Below are 18,680 nucleotides of genomic sequence, written 5' to 3' on the forward strand. Positions count from 1 at the left end.
CTATTTTTCCCTTTTCCCATTACTCTTTACCCTTACTCTTACCCTTATGCACAAGGTTTACTAGCTGCTGAATTTCAAACTCAACACCCCTTAACATCCTTTTTTAATCTATATTTTACCTGTTTTTTTTTTTTCCATTTTTCCCAGTCCGAATTTAACAGAACTTATTGATCTCCCACCAGCAACCCCTCCCACCGACATCAGTTGATGGCCGACATGTGACTCCACACTTTTCACTAGGAACGAACGTGTTTACAATGTGAACCACTCGGAGGCCAACACATTTGTATTGAACACAGCCATGCATTGTGCATTGAATACAGAAAGGAACTGAGGCATTGTGCTCAAGTACAGAAAGGCATGTCTAACCTCCGTGTGAATTCCATCTGTGTGATTTATTTTCCGGGGGACCAAGCTCTCTGTGCTCATAACAGCTTAATGCTGCTGGACACTGTCCTCTGAGGGGCTGGGCTACATGTGCTGTGGGGACGGGCTACTCCTGCTAGTGTCTTTGGAGAGAATGAGAGAGAGAGAGAGAGAGAGAGAGAGAGCGCAGGAAAGAGAGTGAGAGCAGGAGGGAGGAAGAGAAAGAGCAGGGGAAACTGAGTCAACATCCTGGCAAATTCCAGTGTGCACAGATGGAGCCGCTCGCTGGGACACACCACAAGGAATGAATAAAGATCAACTGTACCACAGAGGGAGAAAATAGAGACAGAGCGGGAGGGCAGGAGTGAGAAAGAGAAACATTTAACATCTATTTGGCAATAAAAAGAAAAATATACCCGCAAACCTGCTATCTTAGCAAGACCAAACAACAAACAAGAACCAGAAGAAAAAATGTAAATGGGGAAAGATCTAACCGAGACAAATAATCAGAGAAAGAGAGAGAGAGAGAGAGACAGAGAGAGAGAGAGAGAGAGAGAGAGAGGGAGAGAGAGAGAGAGAAACAGAGACAGACTGATCAATGATGCTCCTTCACTGAACTAAAAGACAAACAAGAAGTGCCTGTTAGTTGCAATTCTCCACAGAGAAGTCTATGTTGCAGGTCCCCATAGCTCTTTGGCTTGAGAGTTTATACAGATGGTAATATTACCATATTATTACCATATTATTATTATTATGGTGGTGTGGTCTACCTTTGTCTCTGGAAAGGTTGCATATTCAGGTCTTTAGGACATAAAAAAATGGATTAAAACAGAGTGGAGTGGACATGTTTTGGTTGTGTTTTTGGTTTTGTTTGCTTGTGGGGCCTTCAAATGACCCCGACTCTGTGATCATCTCTTCTTGCCTGTCTCTGTGATTGTCTGCCCTACCTCTGTCATCATCTATGATTAGCCAGGTTGTTGGAAACTGGGCCAGAGGCAGTGAAGATGGAGTCAATGAAGAGAGGGAAGAAACAGTGCAGTCACCCTCAGAGTCTTTTTTTTCTGTTATGAACTAATGCACGTCGAGCATTAAAAATAAGAGAAAGGTAAAGGATTTAGCAAGTGATGCAAAAATAAGAGTTCAAACACACTCTCTATAAACTTGGTAAAAAGGGTCTGAGCATGTTCTGACAGAGCTGCATACAATACTACTGATAGAAGGTTTCTGATTACTATTGTAAGGCATTGAGGTTTAGTGGACTGAGGGTTTGCTTGAATTTCTGTAATTGCTTCAGTCAGAGAAATTAAGACATGCATATAAATTCAAACAGCCACTAACTTTAATTCTGACAACATAAAAGAAGGTTGCTAAAGAGCAGGCTCTAAACTAGCTACCGTTACTCCATTTTCAAAACCAGCCTGTCTCTCCTTCTTCCTCTACCCAACAGGCTTCACTTTACCTTCCGGGTCAATCAGAATAGGCAAAGGTAACATATTCAATATTACGTTATCAAAAGAAAGGATCTTCACAAATGTACAGATGTAGCATGAAAAGAAAAACTAAAATTATACTCACACCATGAATGCCAATATCAAGCAACAACACTGTATGATTTCCTTGAATGGACTATGTGTGGTTGTCTCCCTGTCAAACTACTGGAGCTATGAAAGTGATCATAGGCTCTCTAACGTGGTCAGTCTGACTCTGCTAGGTCCTCATTGTTCTGAGCGCAGAGCTGATAGGCACCCTTTCATTACAGCATTTCTAGTGCTACTTTTGTCTTTGATCATGTCAGCCTTTGCTGAATTACTGACTTCACTCTTGCAGCACAATTCCCACAGGTCATTGCATGCTGTACGTGCATTGTACAGCTGCCCCAGATGTACATGTTTACTGCAGATGGATCCAACTCAAATCAATTTACTGTGTCTGAACTGGAAAGTCTTCAACCTTCTGTGATTTTCTTAATTTTGCTTTATTAAATCAGGTAGATTTGCTGAGAACTTTGAAAATTTGGGAAATCAAAGAAGGGATTGTGTCCAATGACATAAAGGGGAACACCCCTATTCAAAAAGTGCCATCATTGAATCTGTAACTGATCTGATGGGTGGCCCTTCTATCACAACAACAACCCTTTCATCATTATCTTAGTTTTCCCAGGATCCACGATTATACATCCCACTCCACTTCAGCTGAGTTGTAGTGAGAGCATTCAGATGAAATGACTGCCAGGCCTTTGCTACATATGATGGTGGTTGAGGTAGAACATTTAACTCCAGCAGGACTGGATTCCCCACAGGTAGACACCTCACCAATAACATCAAACTCACCAGGCATGTCTAACAGTGCAGCCTGCCTCAGCACATCTCCACTGGACCTGCTCTGCCAGCCCATGTGTGGCTTATCCAGACTTCTCTGAAAGGACACCAGGCCAAGTTGTTCTATTTCCACATTCAGGTCCTGAACATCTGCCTCTGCCTGGTCTAGCCTATGGGCACTGGTGATTGGCTGATCACAAGAAAACAGGGCTACGATTTGTCAGGCCAGTGGGTGTGCTTTGTTGCAGGGAAGGGCAGTGTTTATCATTGAGCCGGTACAGTAGGGTGAGCTTCTGTTATCAAATGTTAGATTATCGCCTGAGAACAGTCTTTTATGCTCATGAAGGCCAATGGGTTCAATTGTTTGCATTTTAGTAAAGACATTTTTTGGCAGCCCAAACATCAAGCATACAGTGACCAGTGATCTCCTCTATAAAACCCAAGTTGTGTTCCTGTCGTCCCAGTTGTAAAAAAGTGGGAGGCCTGGCAGCAGGCACCAGCAGCGGTTGGATAGGTGCTTGCTTGCTGCGAGGTGTCGGTGAGATTACCCAAATGGAATCTGAACTCGTTGGCACTGCCAAAGGCCATTTTGCAGAACTCTGGAGTCCTGACAGCTGGCTCTGAGGGCTTAAATATGCTTGAAGATGTGGGACCTGGAAACGCATGATCACTTTTTCTGTTGTTACTAAGTTGACAGCGTGGGGATAATTCAGTTGAATTTATCTCAGTAGGGATGAAGCCAAATGGAAACCACTGTAATTTTAAAATGGATCCTTTGAGACAGAATTATAAAGACCGTGCTCGCATCTAAATAATGACCCAAACTGTCCCTGGCTGAATACTATGTGGAATACTGAGTGACGTCACTATTCCTGATAAAACAATTTGGGAAACCTAGTCTTGGCAGCTGTTTTGTAAAGGGACCTGTTTGTATCACCCTAAGGTAAAATTTTCTGTGACTTTTCCACAACTGTTTTGGAACAATGCATTCTCAATAGGTTCCAAAAGGAATACTCGTCATAATGTTATCTCCCACTAGTATGTCCCCTAATGTTCCCGAAATGTTCCTGGCTAGTTAGGCATGTCATGAGAGGCTCTGGCCAGGTGTGCTATTGATGTGGGTCAGCCCCCCTCCAGGGACTCTCTGCCTGGAATGTGCCTCCAAAGTCCACTGGCTGTAATCTGGATGAACTTTAAGACAGAATGAAGGAATCATAAAAACTTTGTGGTTTTCTTATCAAAACCTGACGGTAGGCGATCAAACGTACTGTTCCTGTATTGCCCATGATAGCACTGTGTTGTCTCTAGCTCAGAGAAAAAGGAATGAAAAGCTGTGCTTTTAGAACAAGCTAACCACAGTCCAGAAGCTATGACCCTTACCCAAGAATATCCAAGATAAAACATAACACGTCCAGGATATTGGATAATATTCCAGTTGTCATTTACTCATGAGAAAAACATGGAAAAATATATATTAAAAAAAAACGTTTTCCTAAATGTCTAAATGCAAGTGCTGGAATGGCACATCCATTGAACATTGAGAGTTTTCTCCAGTAAAACCAAAACACATGATTATTTACTGACTCATTAGCACACTCCTCTTCTTCATTCCTTAAGTAAAAATGTACCATAGTGTTGAATGGACAGACGTCAGGCCTTCATTTGGCCTAGGACCCACAGTCAGTACAGCAGGGAGTCAAGTTTGGACTGGAAGGATCTCAGGGCCTCAAAATGTGGGGAAATCCTTGCCTGCATTTAGAAGGTCTTTGGGTGACAGAAAGATTTACATTTAAGCTGTCTCCACCTGCGCCCTCTGGCTCTGTTGGCAAATGTGAATGGCTCCTCCTGTCTGTTCAGATAAAGGCATGCGCATTGGTAGCGCTGATGAGTCACTGATGAAACAGCTGATTGGCTCTCAGGTATTGGCTGATTCCTGCAGGGCAAGTGGTGGGGAAAGACAAAATGAAAACAGCAGCTCTCAGAATCACCACAGGGAGGCACATCAAAAACCTCCTCAAAACCACATGTAATTAACTTTTGCTCTTTAATGCAGATGTGCGCAGTATTTGGAATATTATCACAATCAGATAACATGATGCAACGCTACAAATATGCAAATTATGCTATTTTTATTTTCCAAAAATGTTCACATCTCGTCTGTTTCAAAAACAGATCATCCAACACCCACTATACAGATCTCTGAACACCCACTCCACAGATCACCCAGCACCCACTCCACAGACCGTTCAAATGCCTGCTCCATGCATCATCCAAACCCCTCGCTCCACAGCACCTATACTCTCCTCTGGCCTGGGGACCACTGCCATTGTGCTGGTACAGAGTGAAAAATGATTAACTGATGAAAAAGCGGCCACCAGTCACACTAATTCAGGCAGATGTGGATGCCAGCAGTAGTTAATCTCTTCCTGCATATTACATTACATTACATTAATGGCATTTGGCAGATGCTCTTATCCAGAGCGATGTACAGTTGATTAGACTAAGCAGGAGACAATCGTCCCCTGGAGCAATGCAGGGTTAAGGGTCTAGCCCAAGGGCCCTATGGCTGCGCAGATCTTATTGTGGCTACACCGGGGATCGAACCACCGACCTGGCGGGTCCCAGTCATGTACCTTAACCGCTATGCAGACAGGCAGACATTGGCTCAGGTGGTTGGCAGTTGGAGGGTTGCCGGTTCGATTCCCGCCCTGGGTGTGTCGAAGTGTCCCTTCGCAAGACACCTAACCCTTAAAATGCTCCTGACGAGCTGGTCGGTGTCTTACATGGCTACCAATTGCCGTTGGTGTGTGAGTGCGTGTATGAATGGGTGAATGAGAAGCATCAATTGTAAAGTGCTTTGGATAAAGGCGCTATATAAATGCCAACCATTTACCATTTACTACGCTACAGGCCGCCCATGTGGTCCTGCTCTGGGTAAATATGAGTTGAACATCAGTTTGCTCTGAGACAGTCGGGAGCTCAGCCTCAGCTCTCCTAATCTGCCAGAGGTCCTCAAAAATTGGTCCAGCAGACCTGCATACCTGTAGCATCATTTTCATCATTTTCCAGTTAAAACAATTGATCGCGCAGGAAACTCACTTCACCCGGAACCTTGGGTCTGAATTGGTGGTAACTTCATGGTGAAAACCAAAACCAGAAGTAGACAATTTCTCTGGGACCAGCGCTCTATGTTTTAAGAGACTGTGTATGGGACGGCCTGTAGCATAGTGGTTAAGGTACATGACTGGGACCCGCAAGGTTGGTGGTTCGATCCCCGGTGTAGCCACAATAATATTTGCACAGCCATTAACCCTGCATTGCTCCAGGGGAGGATTGTCTCCTGCTTAGTCTCATCAACTGTACGTCGCTCTGGATAAGAGTGTCTGCCAAATGCCAATAATGTAATGTAATGTATGGTCAATTACAAGTTCTATCAGAGACCATACAAGTACTCTGGTCTGATTTCATAAGCCTCGTGTGAGGTTAGTAGGCTGGACGATTGACGACTGGTTCATACACCCTCACCAATTCTGCCACACATGCACCCACCCCTGCCTCCCCCCCAGCACTGCCTCCCCCCCACGCCCTCTTGATTGCAACACCATCCAGCTGCCCCAGTAGTATCAGAGCCACCAAACCACTGCAATAGTCACCACCTATGTCATCAAAACTCTAGCACCAACTCCCACACTCTCAACTGCTCAACACCCCCCCCACCCCCACCTCAATAGAAAACAAGCGTTCTCTCCTAACCCTGACCCCCCACCCCACTCCCTCCCCTCCGTAAGATTTGCAGAAGGTCAGTTGACCAGACCAGCACATGGGAACTGAAAGAGGAAGTAGCTTTGGACTGGTGTGCAAGCACTGATAGGAAAAGGAAACAAACAGTTCCAGCTGCTCCTGCCCTGCCAGGGGCAGTTTACCAGCCCAAAGGTGAATACACTCACCGAGCACTTTATTAAGAACATTTTCACTTTATTACACCTACTTATTCATGCGATTATCTAATCAGCCAATTGCGTGGCAACAGTGAAATCTATACAATCATGTGGATATGAGTCAGGAGCTTCCGATAATGTTCACATCAACCATCAGAATGGGGGAAAAAAGTGACTTTGACCGTGGAATGATTGTTGGTGAGACTGACTGGTTTGAGTATGTTGGTTGGTAGTAATACAATATGTTGAGTATTGTTGGTTTGAGTATCTCAGAAACTGCCAATCTCCTGTGAACTTAAATCCAGTGAGCAGCAATTCTGCAGACAGAAAATATTGTAAACAAAGTTTAAAATAATGTAAACAAAAAATACATGGTATCCCTGAAAATATTAAATAAAGAGATTATCACAAAAAGAAATGTCAGTTAGTTAAGTCTCACCATTCTTTCCACACAATTCTGTGGTAGGGGCCCCATTCAGAAGCCAAGAGTGACCCTTAATTGATGAGTCAAAAAGCATGGTTTTCTTTCTTTCGACAGAAAAGAGAAAGAGGAAAACCGAGAGTTTTGATTCTGCAATTCTTCCATCTCATTGTCAGGCTTGCAGAATGAGTCAAGCCCAAAAAAGAGGAAGTTATAAAAATAGATAAGAAATAAAGAAACAACTAAGATTCTGTCTTTACTACAATCTCATGTCCTCCCTCCAAGCACAAAAAAGTGGTCCTGGACTGTATATAGGATATCCATCACATCACTGAGCTGTACTCAGCATGGACCACACATTTCCACAGTGCAACATCAGACATCCTATCTAAGCCTATTAATGATAATATATACAGTACTGTGCAAAAGTTTTAGGCAGGTGTAGAAAAATGCTGTAAAATATGAATGCTTTAAAAAATAGAAATGTTAATAGTTTATTTTTATCAATTAACAAAATGCAAGAACAGAAGAAGTGAATAAACAGAAGAAAAATCAATTGATGAATTGATGCTGGTTTGAAGGCAAAGGGTGGTCACACCAAATATTGATTTGATTTAGATTTTTCTTCTGTTCACTCACTTTGCATTTTGTTAATTGATCAAAATAAACGTTTAAAGCACTATTACTTTACGGCATTTTTTCACACCTACCTAAAACTTTTGCACAGTACATTACATTACATTACATTACATTACATGGCATTTAGCAGACGCTCTTATCCAGAGCGACGTACAATGAAGTGCAAATCAAACACAAGTATGAGTGCTAAGAGGACCTGAGAGGACAGTACAGTTCCGAGTCCTAGTGTAAACACAGATAATCAGAACCCTTGAAGAGTACAATCAACTTTCAAACTAGCATACCACAGTTGGCAGCTAGAATACCTTAAATACAACAATACAACAGCCAATAAAAAACAACAATATCTATACAATCTATACATAAGTGCCATTACAGTCTAAGGCTAATCATGGTGGTGAGTTAGGGAGGGAAAGGTGTAGCCTGAAGAGATGAGTCTTCAGTCTGCGCTTGAAGGAGGTCAGAGACTCTGCCGTTCTGACATCCACCGCCGTGGGACCAGGACAGACAGCAGTCTTGAGCGTGAAGTGCAGGTGTGGCGAGGGGGAGGTGCCAGATGGCACGAAGTGGCAGAACGGAGGGGTCTTGTTGGTGTATAGGTCTTGATAAGGGATTGAATATATACAGGGGCTGATCCCTTAACTGCCTGTTATGCGAGCACCAAAGTTTTAAATTTGATGCGTTGCTGAGCAGGGGGGTGACATGTGAATGTCTGGGAACATTGAATACCAGACGGGCTGCAGCATTCTGGATCAGTTGTAGGGGTCTGATGGCAGATGCTGGAAGGCCAGCCAGCAGAGAATTGCAATAGTCCAGGCGGGACAGGACCATTGCTTGAACAAAGACTGTATATAATAACTTTATACAGTGGACTCCAGAATTATTGGCATCCTTGATAAATCTGCACAAAAGGTGCTGTAAACTAAAAAGTAATACAGTTGTTGACATACACTTTATATAAGGTACTGCACCAAATCTTTCAAATAAAAAATGTATTTCCCCAAAAAACAGGTTCCACAATTTTTGGCACCCCTAGGTTTAATACTTTGTGCAAACACACCTGGCAAAGGTGACAGCAGCTCCCCTCTTCAGTTCAGATCACAGGTTTTTTAAGTCTATGGTCACTGCAGAACATGGTTGTTGTTACTGATTTTGATGTATGCTATGAGTCATTGTCCTGCTGGACAATCTACCAATGATCAAGACTCTACCAATACTTCCTGGTACTTTGCTGAATTAATTGTGCCATTGATCTTCAATAGTGCCCCTGGATCACAAAACATCTCCAAAACTAAAATGACCCACCACCATATTTGACAGTCGGTATGAGGTGCTTTTCCTTGCATGCATTCCATTTTGCTGCCAAACATGTTGATGGTGTGTATGACCCCAAGACACAACCTATCCCTGCAATTCTTAAACCGTGATCCTTGGGTTACTTATGGCCTCCCTCACCATCTTCCTTATCCTCCGTGGGGATAATATGCACTCGCATTCCTGGCGAGTTCTATATGTTTTACGCCTTTTCTTATTGCCCATACAGTGCTACATTTAACCGTTTATGTTTCTGTACCCATTACTCGACTTGTGATGGTGAATTACCACCTGTGTCTTCTAAATTGACAGCTGTTTGGCTTTTCTCCATGCTGATGGCTCCTGTGGTTTTCAGAAAATAAAATATTGAAATGTATGTCTACAAACGGACCCCTACCTACTGTTCCTAATTGTGCCATCTTTTCATATCACTAGAATTTCTGTTCGCGGAAAAATATGCAGCTGTGAATCAGTATGGAACAGGATCATTATGACGTCATCAAGAGCTGGACAGGAAACCATGCAGCAATGAAACAGGAAATCATGCAGTTATGATTCACTGGCCTTCCTCTGACAAAGCCCTGTGCTCTGTGAGGCAACACAGGGGACTCAAACTCACAACCTTAAATGTTGAAAATTAAATGTGTTTATAAGGGGTTTTTATCCAGGTCCTGAAAAACACCAATGTTAAAATGATGAATGTTGCATATTAACCCTTGTCCTAAGGGTCAAAAATTACCAGCCACTATGTTTAAAAGCAGAGAAAACCCCCTAAATTATCTTTTTCAACTTGAAATTTGATGACAAAGTTTGTGATGAGTGACAGGTTGTTGCACTCCTGCAAAATAAAATTAAAATTCAATTAAGCTGCTTTATTTTAGGGGTTTTGTGAAGGCAGGTCATTTTTTACACAAGGGGAGTATACAGAATGCTAAGACTACACAAGGGTTAAATAAATACCATAATCTATCATGAGAATTTACTGGATTAATTCCATGTGTACATACTGTCTGTTCCCAAAAGGTAAATGTAGATCTGCTCTGTCCTTGTCAGGGCAAGCTGACAGCACACGCACAGCTGATTTATCCAATATATCTCTTTGCACCTGGAACATTTCCAGCCTGAGAGATTTTACACATGACAGAGCAAACAAATGTATATGCAAACAGGGTGTGTGTGCATGCGTGTGTGTGCTTGTGTGTGTGTGTTATGCATGTGTCTGTGTGTGCATGCTATACATGTGGCTGCATTTGTATGAATGTACATTAATGTGTCTGCATGCATGTGAGTTTATGATATATGTGTATGTGGAGGTTGGTACATGCATGGGTATGTGTGTTAGTATGATCCTGTGTGCTTGTATATTTGTATGTGTGTGTGAGCAAACAAGGAACAACTTTATTTATTAATGCCCTCAAATTTCCTTTGCATTTATTGGATTATGTCTCTCACTCATAACTTTCAGCATTGAATTTGAGCAACACACACACAAAGTGATGTATTATTGCTTATGTAGCACATTACAGTTAATAATCAAATGTGATCGATATTGAAGGGATAGATTTTATCGTGATAGTGTTTATTTGCTTTCCCTGATTGCGGGAGTTGACAGGGTTTCCCATGCCAACTTCAGAAGAGCTTTGGTCATAATTCCATATGATAGAGATGGATAAATTCTCAAGGTGTGCTGCCGCTCCCTCCAGCTTTCAGTACTGCTTGCTGTGGCTGATCCTTCCCCAAATCTTCCTCTCTTATCTTATGTCTTCCTCATTCTTTTTTGCATTTTCAGTATCATGGTGCAGCTAAAACCAGAGAGAGAGAGAGAGAGAGAGAGGGAGGGAGGGTGGGTGGAATTTATTCCAGCTGGTTACCGTTCACTGACACATTGTCATTTCTCAGAATCATGCACTGTCCCGTCCCCCATTTCCCCACCTCAACGTTACTGTCACCGTCTCCCAGCAACAGACTACAACCTGCAGTAAAATATACACTAAAACAAGGAGGAAGCTCTCTTCAAATGAATCTTTGAAAAGGCCTCCAAATGGGCCTGAATATTTACTGCTAACAGGGCAGTTTTCTGCATTAGTGTGTGAGTACAGAAGAGCAAATTTGAGCCAGATACAAGCGAGACAGCTGAAGTCTGCAGAAGAACTGTGGGAAGTTCCCCAATAGGTTTGGTATACCAGCTGATTCTCTTGTAAAAACTGCAGGACAGTGTACCGAAGAGAATTTTAAAGGTGAAGGGTGGTCACAACACAAATTGATTTGTTTTAGTTTTTAACTGTTCACTGTTCTTTATAGTAAGTATTTTGATGTTTAAAACTAAAAAGAGAGGCACCTCATACCCACGGTGACACATGGTGCTGGGTCAATGATGTTTTGGGGCTGTTTTAATTCCAAAGGTTCAGGGGCACTGGTTTAGAAAATGATATAATGAATTCCACCAGGGAATTTTGGCTGAAAATCTGATTGCCTCTACGACAAGGCTGAGACTTGGCTGTAGGTGGAAAGACTGTAGCAAGACAATGACCCAAAGCATACCGCTAAAAATCCACACAGAAATGGTTATGTGACAACAAAATCTATGTTCTGCAATGGCCATCTCAGGCACCGGGCCTCAATCCAATCGAAAACTTGTGGGCTGAACTGAAGAAGGCAGCTGATAAGCGCAAACCCAAGAATGTGAAGGATCTTGCAAGGATCTCCATCCTTAAAAACAGGCACCGTACATCTGGCTACCGAATCACCCGTCCTACGTCGATTGACAACCCAACCCCTTGCGTTCCCTACCAAAATTTATTCTCCAGTTTGCCACTGCAAATGAGAATTGAGTTCCTAGTTACCTAAAAATGATAAAATAAAGAAAAAATTATATTTTTTTATTTGCAGATTTACCTGAAGTGTCAAACTAAAATAACATATTTGTGAGAATAACCCCAAACAGTGAGTGTGGGAATGAGTTAGACATGCGATCTGGCGTATAGGCATGGTACTACAGTGGCTAGCTATAAGAAACAGGGGGTCATCCTGGACAAGCAGCTGGACTTCAAGCAGCACTTTGCAGCAATATCAGGTAGATTCAACCATATCTGACCACATATTCCACACAGCTATGTACTTACCCAGGCCGTGGTAATCTCCCGGCTACATTACGCCAACTCTCTGCCCGCAAGTCTACCAGGCTGCCCCATCCAGCCACTACACTTCATAAAGTATGTGATTGCCAGTCTCGTCTTCAACCACTGCTTCAGCAGGTCGACTTGTACTTCCTGCCACCCGCGTAGTGGTTCTCACTTGTCCTGACCACAGAGCTTCTCCACCCTAGCTCCCCAGTGATGGAATGAGCTCCCCATTCCTCTAAGAGCTCATTCACATGCGGTTTTCCCACACATCTCTTCAGACAGTACCTTAACATAACATAACAGAAGGTAATGGTGAGAACAGGCCATTCAGCCCAGCAATGCTCGCCTGTTCCTACCCCTAAGTGTACCTACTGCCTAAATTGCCTAAAAGATTAATAGAATCTAACACTGTATCAAGCCTGGTCTTGAAAACCCCCAGTGTTTCTGCCTCCACTACATGCACTGGCAAGCTATTCCACACATTGACCACTTGCTGTGTGAAAAAATACTTCCTAATATCTGTACGGAATTTCTCCTTTGCCAATTTCCATTTGTGTCCTCTCATTCTACTAACCGAACTCAACCTGAAGAATCCCCTATAATTCACTTTGTTAATCTCTTTAATTAAAAAGCCTCAATTAAATCCCCCCCTAACCTTGACCAGCTCTAACACTGAAGTTCTTTTTGCCCTGTCTTATTGGACTTCATCTAGCACAATTGCGTTGAATTTGTATCCATCTTGGTTTTATATTTTTTAACCATATTCTGTTGTATCCTGCCTTGCTTATAGTGTGACACACAGTGCCTACTGCCTATATTTACCTCGTAAAAAAGATATGATGTTCGTGGCTGTAGACAACTGATCTTTAATTGTGAATAGTACCTTATCTGACCTGAGTTCTGTAGTTCTTACTATGAATGTCGGTATGCACTTTTGTACTTCAATCAGATAAAAGCATCTGCTAAATAAATATAATGAACTGCATATCAGAGGTGTTTTCTGAGCTGACCAGTACCAACTGCTCAGCGAACACCATCCCACTGTGAGGACAGGACACACACTATGACTTGCCTGTGTGACACACAAACATAAAATAGCTCACTTATATGTTGTGAAGAGGACCAAGGCTTTCCAAAAACCTATAGGGCCTGTTGTCCCAAATGTTGAAAAGAAAATTGAAACTGAGAATTTTACACTGCCATAATTATGCCCCTAATTAATTATAGAGGCCTTTGCCCGTAGGTTTAAGGAGAAAGTCAGCGATAAATTATGCACATATGAATGTTTCAGAAACTAAATAATACAGCTTGGCCTGTATTAGAAAGCGTTAAGGATAGGGAGACTTTCCCTCTGAAATAAAGCTTGTCCCGAGGCAAAACAGTCGTGGGCGTGGCTCTGCGAAGTCATCAAAACTTTAACTTACTTTAAAACTGCGTTGCTGTCTAGATGCTTCCGCAGCCAAAGTCTTTGTCAGCATATGACTGTCACGTGTGCGATGGTGGGGGCAGGGGACTCGTGAGCCTCTCACTGGTGGGAGATTGAGTATTCAATTGTTCAAAGCTTGGGTAATTTTCCAGGCAGACACGGTGATGCCAATGAAAGAACAGCAAAACACAGACAGGTCCTCAGACAAATGACATTTCAATTACTTTAATATGCAAAATATGAAATTACCCCCCTCCCCCTTCAAAAAAGCAATTAAACATAAGATGCAACAGAAACCAGTCTGAATGACATTAAATCATCACAAAGCCAAGTAGCCCCTTTCCCATTCATATAAAACAAAAATTGTTTCCCTTTTAAAATAAATCTAATTAAAAATAACCACCGCAGCTGCAGCTCAGATCTGATTTCAACACAGTTGAATCAGCGACAAACCAGTAATGGGTAATTGCGCAACTCGTCAATACTCTGAAAGTTTTTATTTAAAACATTTAAAAAATAAGTCTACATGTCTGGCCAGCAGAACCAGAACCACCGAATAATAAAACAAATAGAATTATCATAAAATATAAAAGTAAGCCTACGTCATGTATATTTTTTATCAGACTTTTCAAATTCTGAATCCTTTCTAACTGACCAGCAGAAAAAAAGAGAGCAACGATCATACTTGTACATAGAAAGGAGTAGCATAGTCTGTGTGTAAATAAACTTCAGCCAAGGGAGCGCTGTACACCATTCGTTACGAACCGCTTCTGACACCTAGCCTATAGGCTCGCATTACTGATAATTCTCCAAGCGAGACGTCCTTGAAATTTGAAGTCTAGATACTGACTTATATAACAAAAGATGCGTTACGCAATAAATGTCCTTACAGTCAGAAAGGTTTTCACTGGTATAGACCGCCCCGCGTCTACCCACTGTGCCATGAGAAGTTTAAATTAAAATGTATCTAAAACAAAACTTGTATACGAAACAGCTTTTAGCCTAGCAGCTGTTTTGAGAGAGAAAAACGCAGTCCAGTCTATGGAGCGTAATGTAGACTAGGCTATGCCTTACAATCAAGTGGCTACAGCATACCTAAACATATAAAGCTGCATTTGATGTTTTAGCTCCGCATTAGGGTGCTATATAATTTTTGATATTAATATGCCTAACATTTCGTCTAATACAGACTTTGCCTAATTTGGTGCAATAAAAATATCCACAAACAAACGTAAACAAGATATGGTTGGCCGCACTAAACTACCCAAGTGCACGTAGCCTAATGTACAGATTATTAATTCGTATAGGCCAAGACGTTAAGACACCAACAGAACTCATTTTGAAAGAATAGACCTTGGCTTGTAGCCTACAGAAAGAAAAAACGTCTACTCAATTTAAAAGATTTAGGCCTAATTTTCTGCGTCATACATTTTCAAGCTAGGCTACACAGCTATAGGCTACTGCATGAACAAAGATTAAAATATAATTCTATAACCCCGACACAATAGGATCTGAGATAAACCTGCGTGCATGCGTTCCAGATAAATGAGATAACTAATACAAAATAGGCCTACATTTTTATCATACATGTCCAGCATGCATAATTAGTATTTTAATGCAATTTAAAGTTCTGGCCTATAAACTTAACGAGATTCTCCACAAAATGCCCAAATCCATCCAGCCATTTGCAAGCAAGGCACATGGGCAGAGTTTGTAGCATTAGGAGTTTCGAGTGTGGCTGATGGTTTTCGTAAGTGTTGATCACGCTGTATTCTGCGACCAGTTTGAAAAATTTTAGTAACATCATGCCCGGCTTCCAACGGCTCACATTGCGAATGTCCAGGTTCATATGAATTAAGTGGCCAATGATAAAAATAAACATTCTTAGTTCACCAGGCAAAAATAACCTAAGAATACGCCACCTTTAATGGCAGGGCCGATAGGCTATCAGTTACCAGATGAATTGAGATATTAAAATATAGCCTATGCAATTATTCATTTTAAACGATTCACAGATATTACAATTAACGTTATCATCGGCCATAAACGTTATTCTTCTCATTTTCTTTCGGATATACGTGTTCAGACAAAGAACTCGGGTGAGGACGGGTCATCACTTGTGGACCCGGCCTCGCGAAACCCGTTCACACCGGTCAGTTTCTCGCACTTGAGTTTGTAGGCGTCTCTCTCATGGGCCAGCCGGGTGAGCTCCTGCTTGAGCTGCTCCACCTGAGTTGCGAGGCGGGTCTTCTCGTGCTCCAGCACATTCTTCTGTCGCACCCGCTTGAAGCGGCAAGACTGCGCATATCCCCGGTTCTTCAAGGTCCGGCGCTTCTGCTTCAGACGGGCAACATCATCTTTGGTGTATCCACGCAGTTGCCGATTGAGCTCCCGCACGGTCATGGACACCAGCTGGTCGTCCGAGAAGCGTTCATCCATGCTGTCAGTGACCCCGCCGTGGTGGTCCTGATGGTGGTGGAACTGATGGAGCGGCTGGTGCGGCTCGGGTGAACTTGGAGAAGGGCTGTTCGGGCTCTGGTTGAGGTGAGGGTTAATCAGGCCTGTGTGACCCGACAGGCCGTCTGTGTGGCCGGGAATCCCCAGGTGGTGTTGTGGGGCATGGCCGTGGAGATTGTTTAATGCCCTGTAGCCCTCGAAATCCGCTCGATGAAGTTGCTGTTGAGGGTGGGAAGGCGGTAGCTGCCCGTGGGCCCCGGCGCTAAACAAAGCTTCCACTGCGTCTTCTGGTGTGAAGCCCAACATTAGCGCATCGATATGCTGGTGATAGCCGCCTCCGTTCATCCAGTACAGCTCTTCCAGCTGCGTAGGCTGATCCGTCGGACTTATGCTCGGTGAGGAAGGTATCGAACTACAGGGTGTGCTGGCCGGGGTGGAGGACAGAGAGCCCGTGGACGAAAGTCCGTTGCATTCTCGCACAGAAGAGCGCTCGAGCCCGGCAAGAGACTCCTTCTTCACGTCGAACTTCATTAAGTCAAAGTTGTCAACGCAGCCCAGTCCCAACTGACTGTTCTGCAGCCCCAGGCCCACGTTGAGTTCCGCCGTCATGTTTCTTTTTTACTAAATAAAATATTTCACGTTGGAATCCTCCGAAATATTTCAATATTCAAGCAGTACAATAACCGAAGAGACCGAAACACGTCAATTGAAGTAGCTTAGCGTCGGCAGTGTGCCGTTAACAGATCAAAATAAAGGACAGCAAACGGAGGCTGCAGGAGAGAAAAAGTGCTGACGTGACTTTTCGCTCACAAAGCAACTTGCCAGCTCTGTGCAGCAGAGGTTCTGGGCTGCATTCCTCACCCCTTGTATCTGGTAACTGCGTCATATATGAATGCTCCGCTGTATCGTTATAAGCCCTCTGCCTGATGTAACAGGAGGGACGAACAGTCTCTCTCCAATGGGAAGAGTGCAAGCCAGTTGATTAGCATAACTACCGGGGAAATAGGAGTCGATTGAGTTATGACAGCCCGAGACCATTACTGAAGCATTCAATTCAGTTCCTGAAAAAGCAACTTAAACGCAGGCGCACGATTAGGTCCCTCAGCAAAATTAGAACATGAATCCGTCGTAATTAAGTTGCTTACTTTTACACGCCTAAGTATAGGCTACTATTGGTGAGCAGTATACAAAAATAACGAGTTTTTTTCCATAATAGCTGCTGCTACAGTCATAACATTGCTGACTACAGGCTAATGTAACATTCTTTTACGATTCGGACTGTGGAGCATAAAGTAGCAAGATTCCAGAACCATATGGTATGATCTAGCGCATTGGACGCATTTCTAAAACCCTTTAAGCGAAAAGAATGGCTGAAGAAGTAGCCACATTATAAATAACACTCGTTGTACTTGCACAGCATTTATATACAAACACTTTATTGTCATACCTAGTGCAATATTTTTGTTTTCACGGAGCTTAAAAAACAATAATAGCCGAAATACTAAAACCCGTATGACTCGTTTACTTGGAAATTAGAAATATCTTTAACCCTAAAAGCATCTTAAAACTATACCAACACTACCCTCAAGTGGCTACTGTCGTAATCGCGTGCAAGCGGAAAATGATTTTGGCAGTTGCGTATTGCTAACATCCAAGTAAACTGATATTACACTTTCGTATTAATGGGGATATGTCGTGCGGGGTTTGTTTGCGAAATGCCTTGGATATTCTTATATTCTTAATCCACCAGAATGCAATTGTATTTTTTCTGCTACAAAAACAATTAGGTCTGTCTTTTTCATAGATTCCTTTTAAACGTATTTTGTAAATTACACCCAAATGCTAATGAAATTTGCCAGATCATGTCTATGATCAATTAGATGTATAAATTAGTACATTTTCGTGATGTGATTCTTGTAATTTCACTATTTTCCCGCTGTTTAGCAAATCCTGTGATGAACATCCCTACGTTGACACTAATTTCACTGTAGTGAATTTCACAAACAATTTCCACAAGACGCTTCACAGAGAACCCAGGCTAAACCAATCAATTAATGTTGATGAAATTAGCCGCCACAAAAGTCCTGAGGTGGCGGCTCAGACAGTGGGTGCGGTCAGGCGGTAATGGTTAGGAGCAACAAGTGGCAATGGAAGGGAGGGGCGGGAGCAGTCAGTATCAAAGGGGAGGCCGGACAGCAGCGTTGGGGCAGTTCTGATGACAGCACTCGGGATCAATAGCACAATCTCCACCCGCAGTATGGAGAGGGAACAATTGAGATGGTTGTTAGGGAGGACAGCAATAGGAGGTCACAGTGACACAATTGGGGTTTTTCAAAAGTGGCCCTGCCAGGAGTAATCTACACTCACTGACCACTTTATTAGGTAGACCTGTACACCAGCATGTTAATGGAAATATCTAAACAGCCAATCATGGGGCAGCAACTCAATGCATAAAAGCATGCAGACATGGACATGGGTTTTCAGACCAAAAATCAGAATGGGAAAGACTGGAATGACTGTCGGTGCTAGATGGGGTGTTTTGAGTATCTCAGACACTATTGATCTCCTGGGAGTTTCATGCACAACAGTCCCTGGAGTTTACAGAGAATGATGAAAAAGACAAAAAAGCAGTGTATTTTTCACAACCAGTTTATGGCAATGAAATGTAGGCATATACGT

The 18,680-nt window shown here is 42.7% G+C and overlaps 1 protein-coding gene across 1 annotated transcript; it reads right to left on the reverse strand.

The window, feature by feature from the left end:
- Positions 1 to 13,753: 13,753 nt before the first annotated feature.
- mafbb (v-maf avian musculoaponeurotic fibrosarcoma oncogene homolog Bb) lies at positions 13,754 to 16,870 on the reverse strand. Its single transcript, XM_061219612.1, has one exon. It carries the CDS (start codon positions 16,608 to 16,610, stop codon positions 15,627 to 15,629), a length of 984 nt encoding a protein of 327 aa, XP_061075596.1. The 5' UTR covers positions 16,611 to 16,870; the 3' UTR covers positions 13,754 to 15,626.
- Between the last annotated feature and the right edge of the window lie 1,810 nt (positions 16,871 to 18,680).

Source organism: Conger conger, chromosome 14 (assembly GCF_963514075.1).
Source record: "Conger conger chromosome 14, fConCon1.1, whole genome shotgun sequence".
NCBI lineage: Eukaryota > Metazoa > Chordata > Actinopteri > Anguilliformes > Congridae > Conger > Conger conger.

Excerpts from the sequence above, each read along its gene's own strand:
- mafbb (XM_061219612.1), bottom strand. The coding sequence starts at position 16,610 with ATGACGGCGGAACTCAACGTGGGCCTGGGGCTGCAGAACAGTCAGTTG.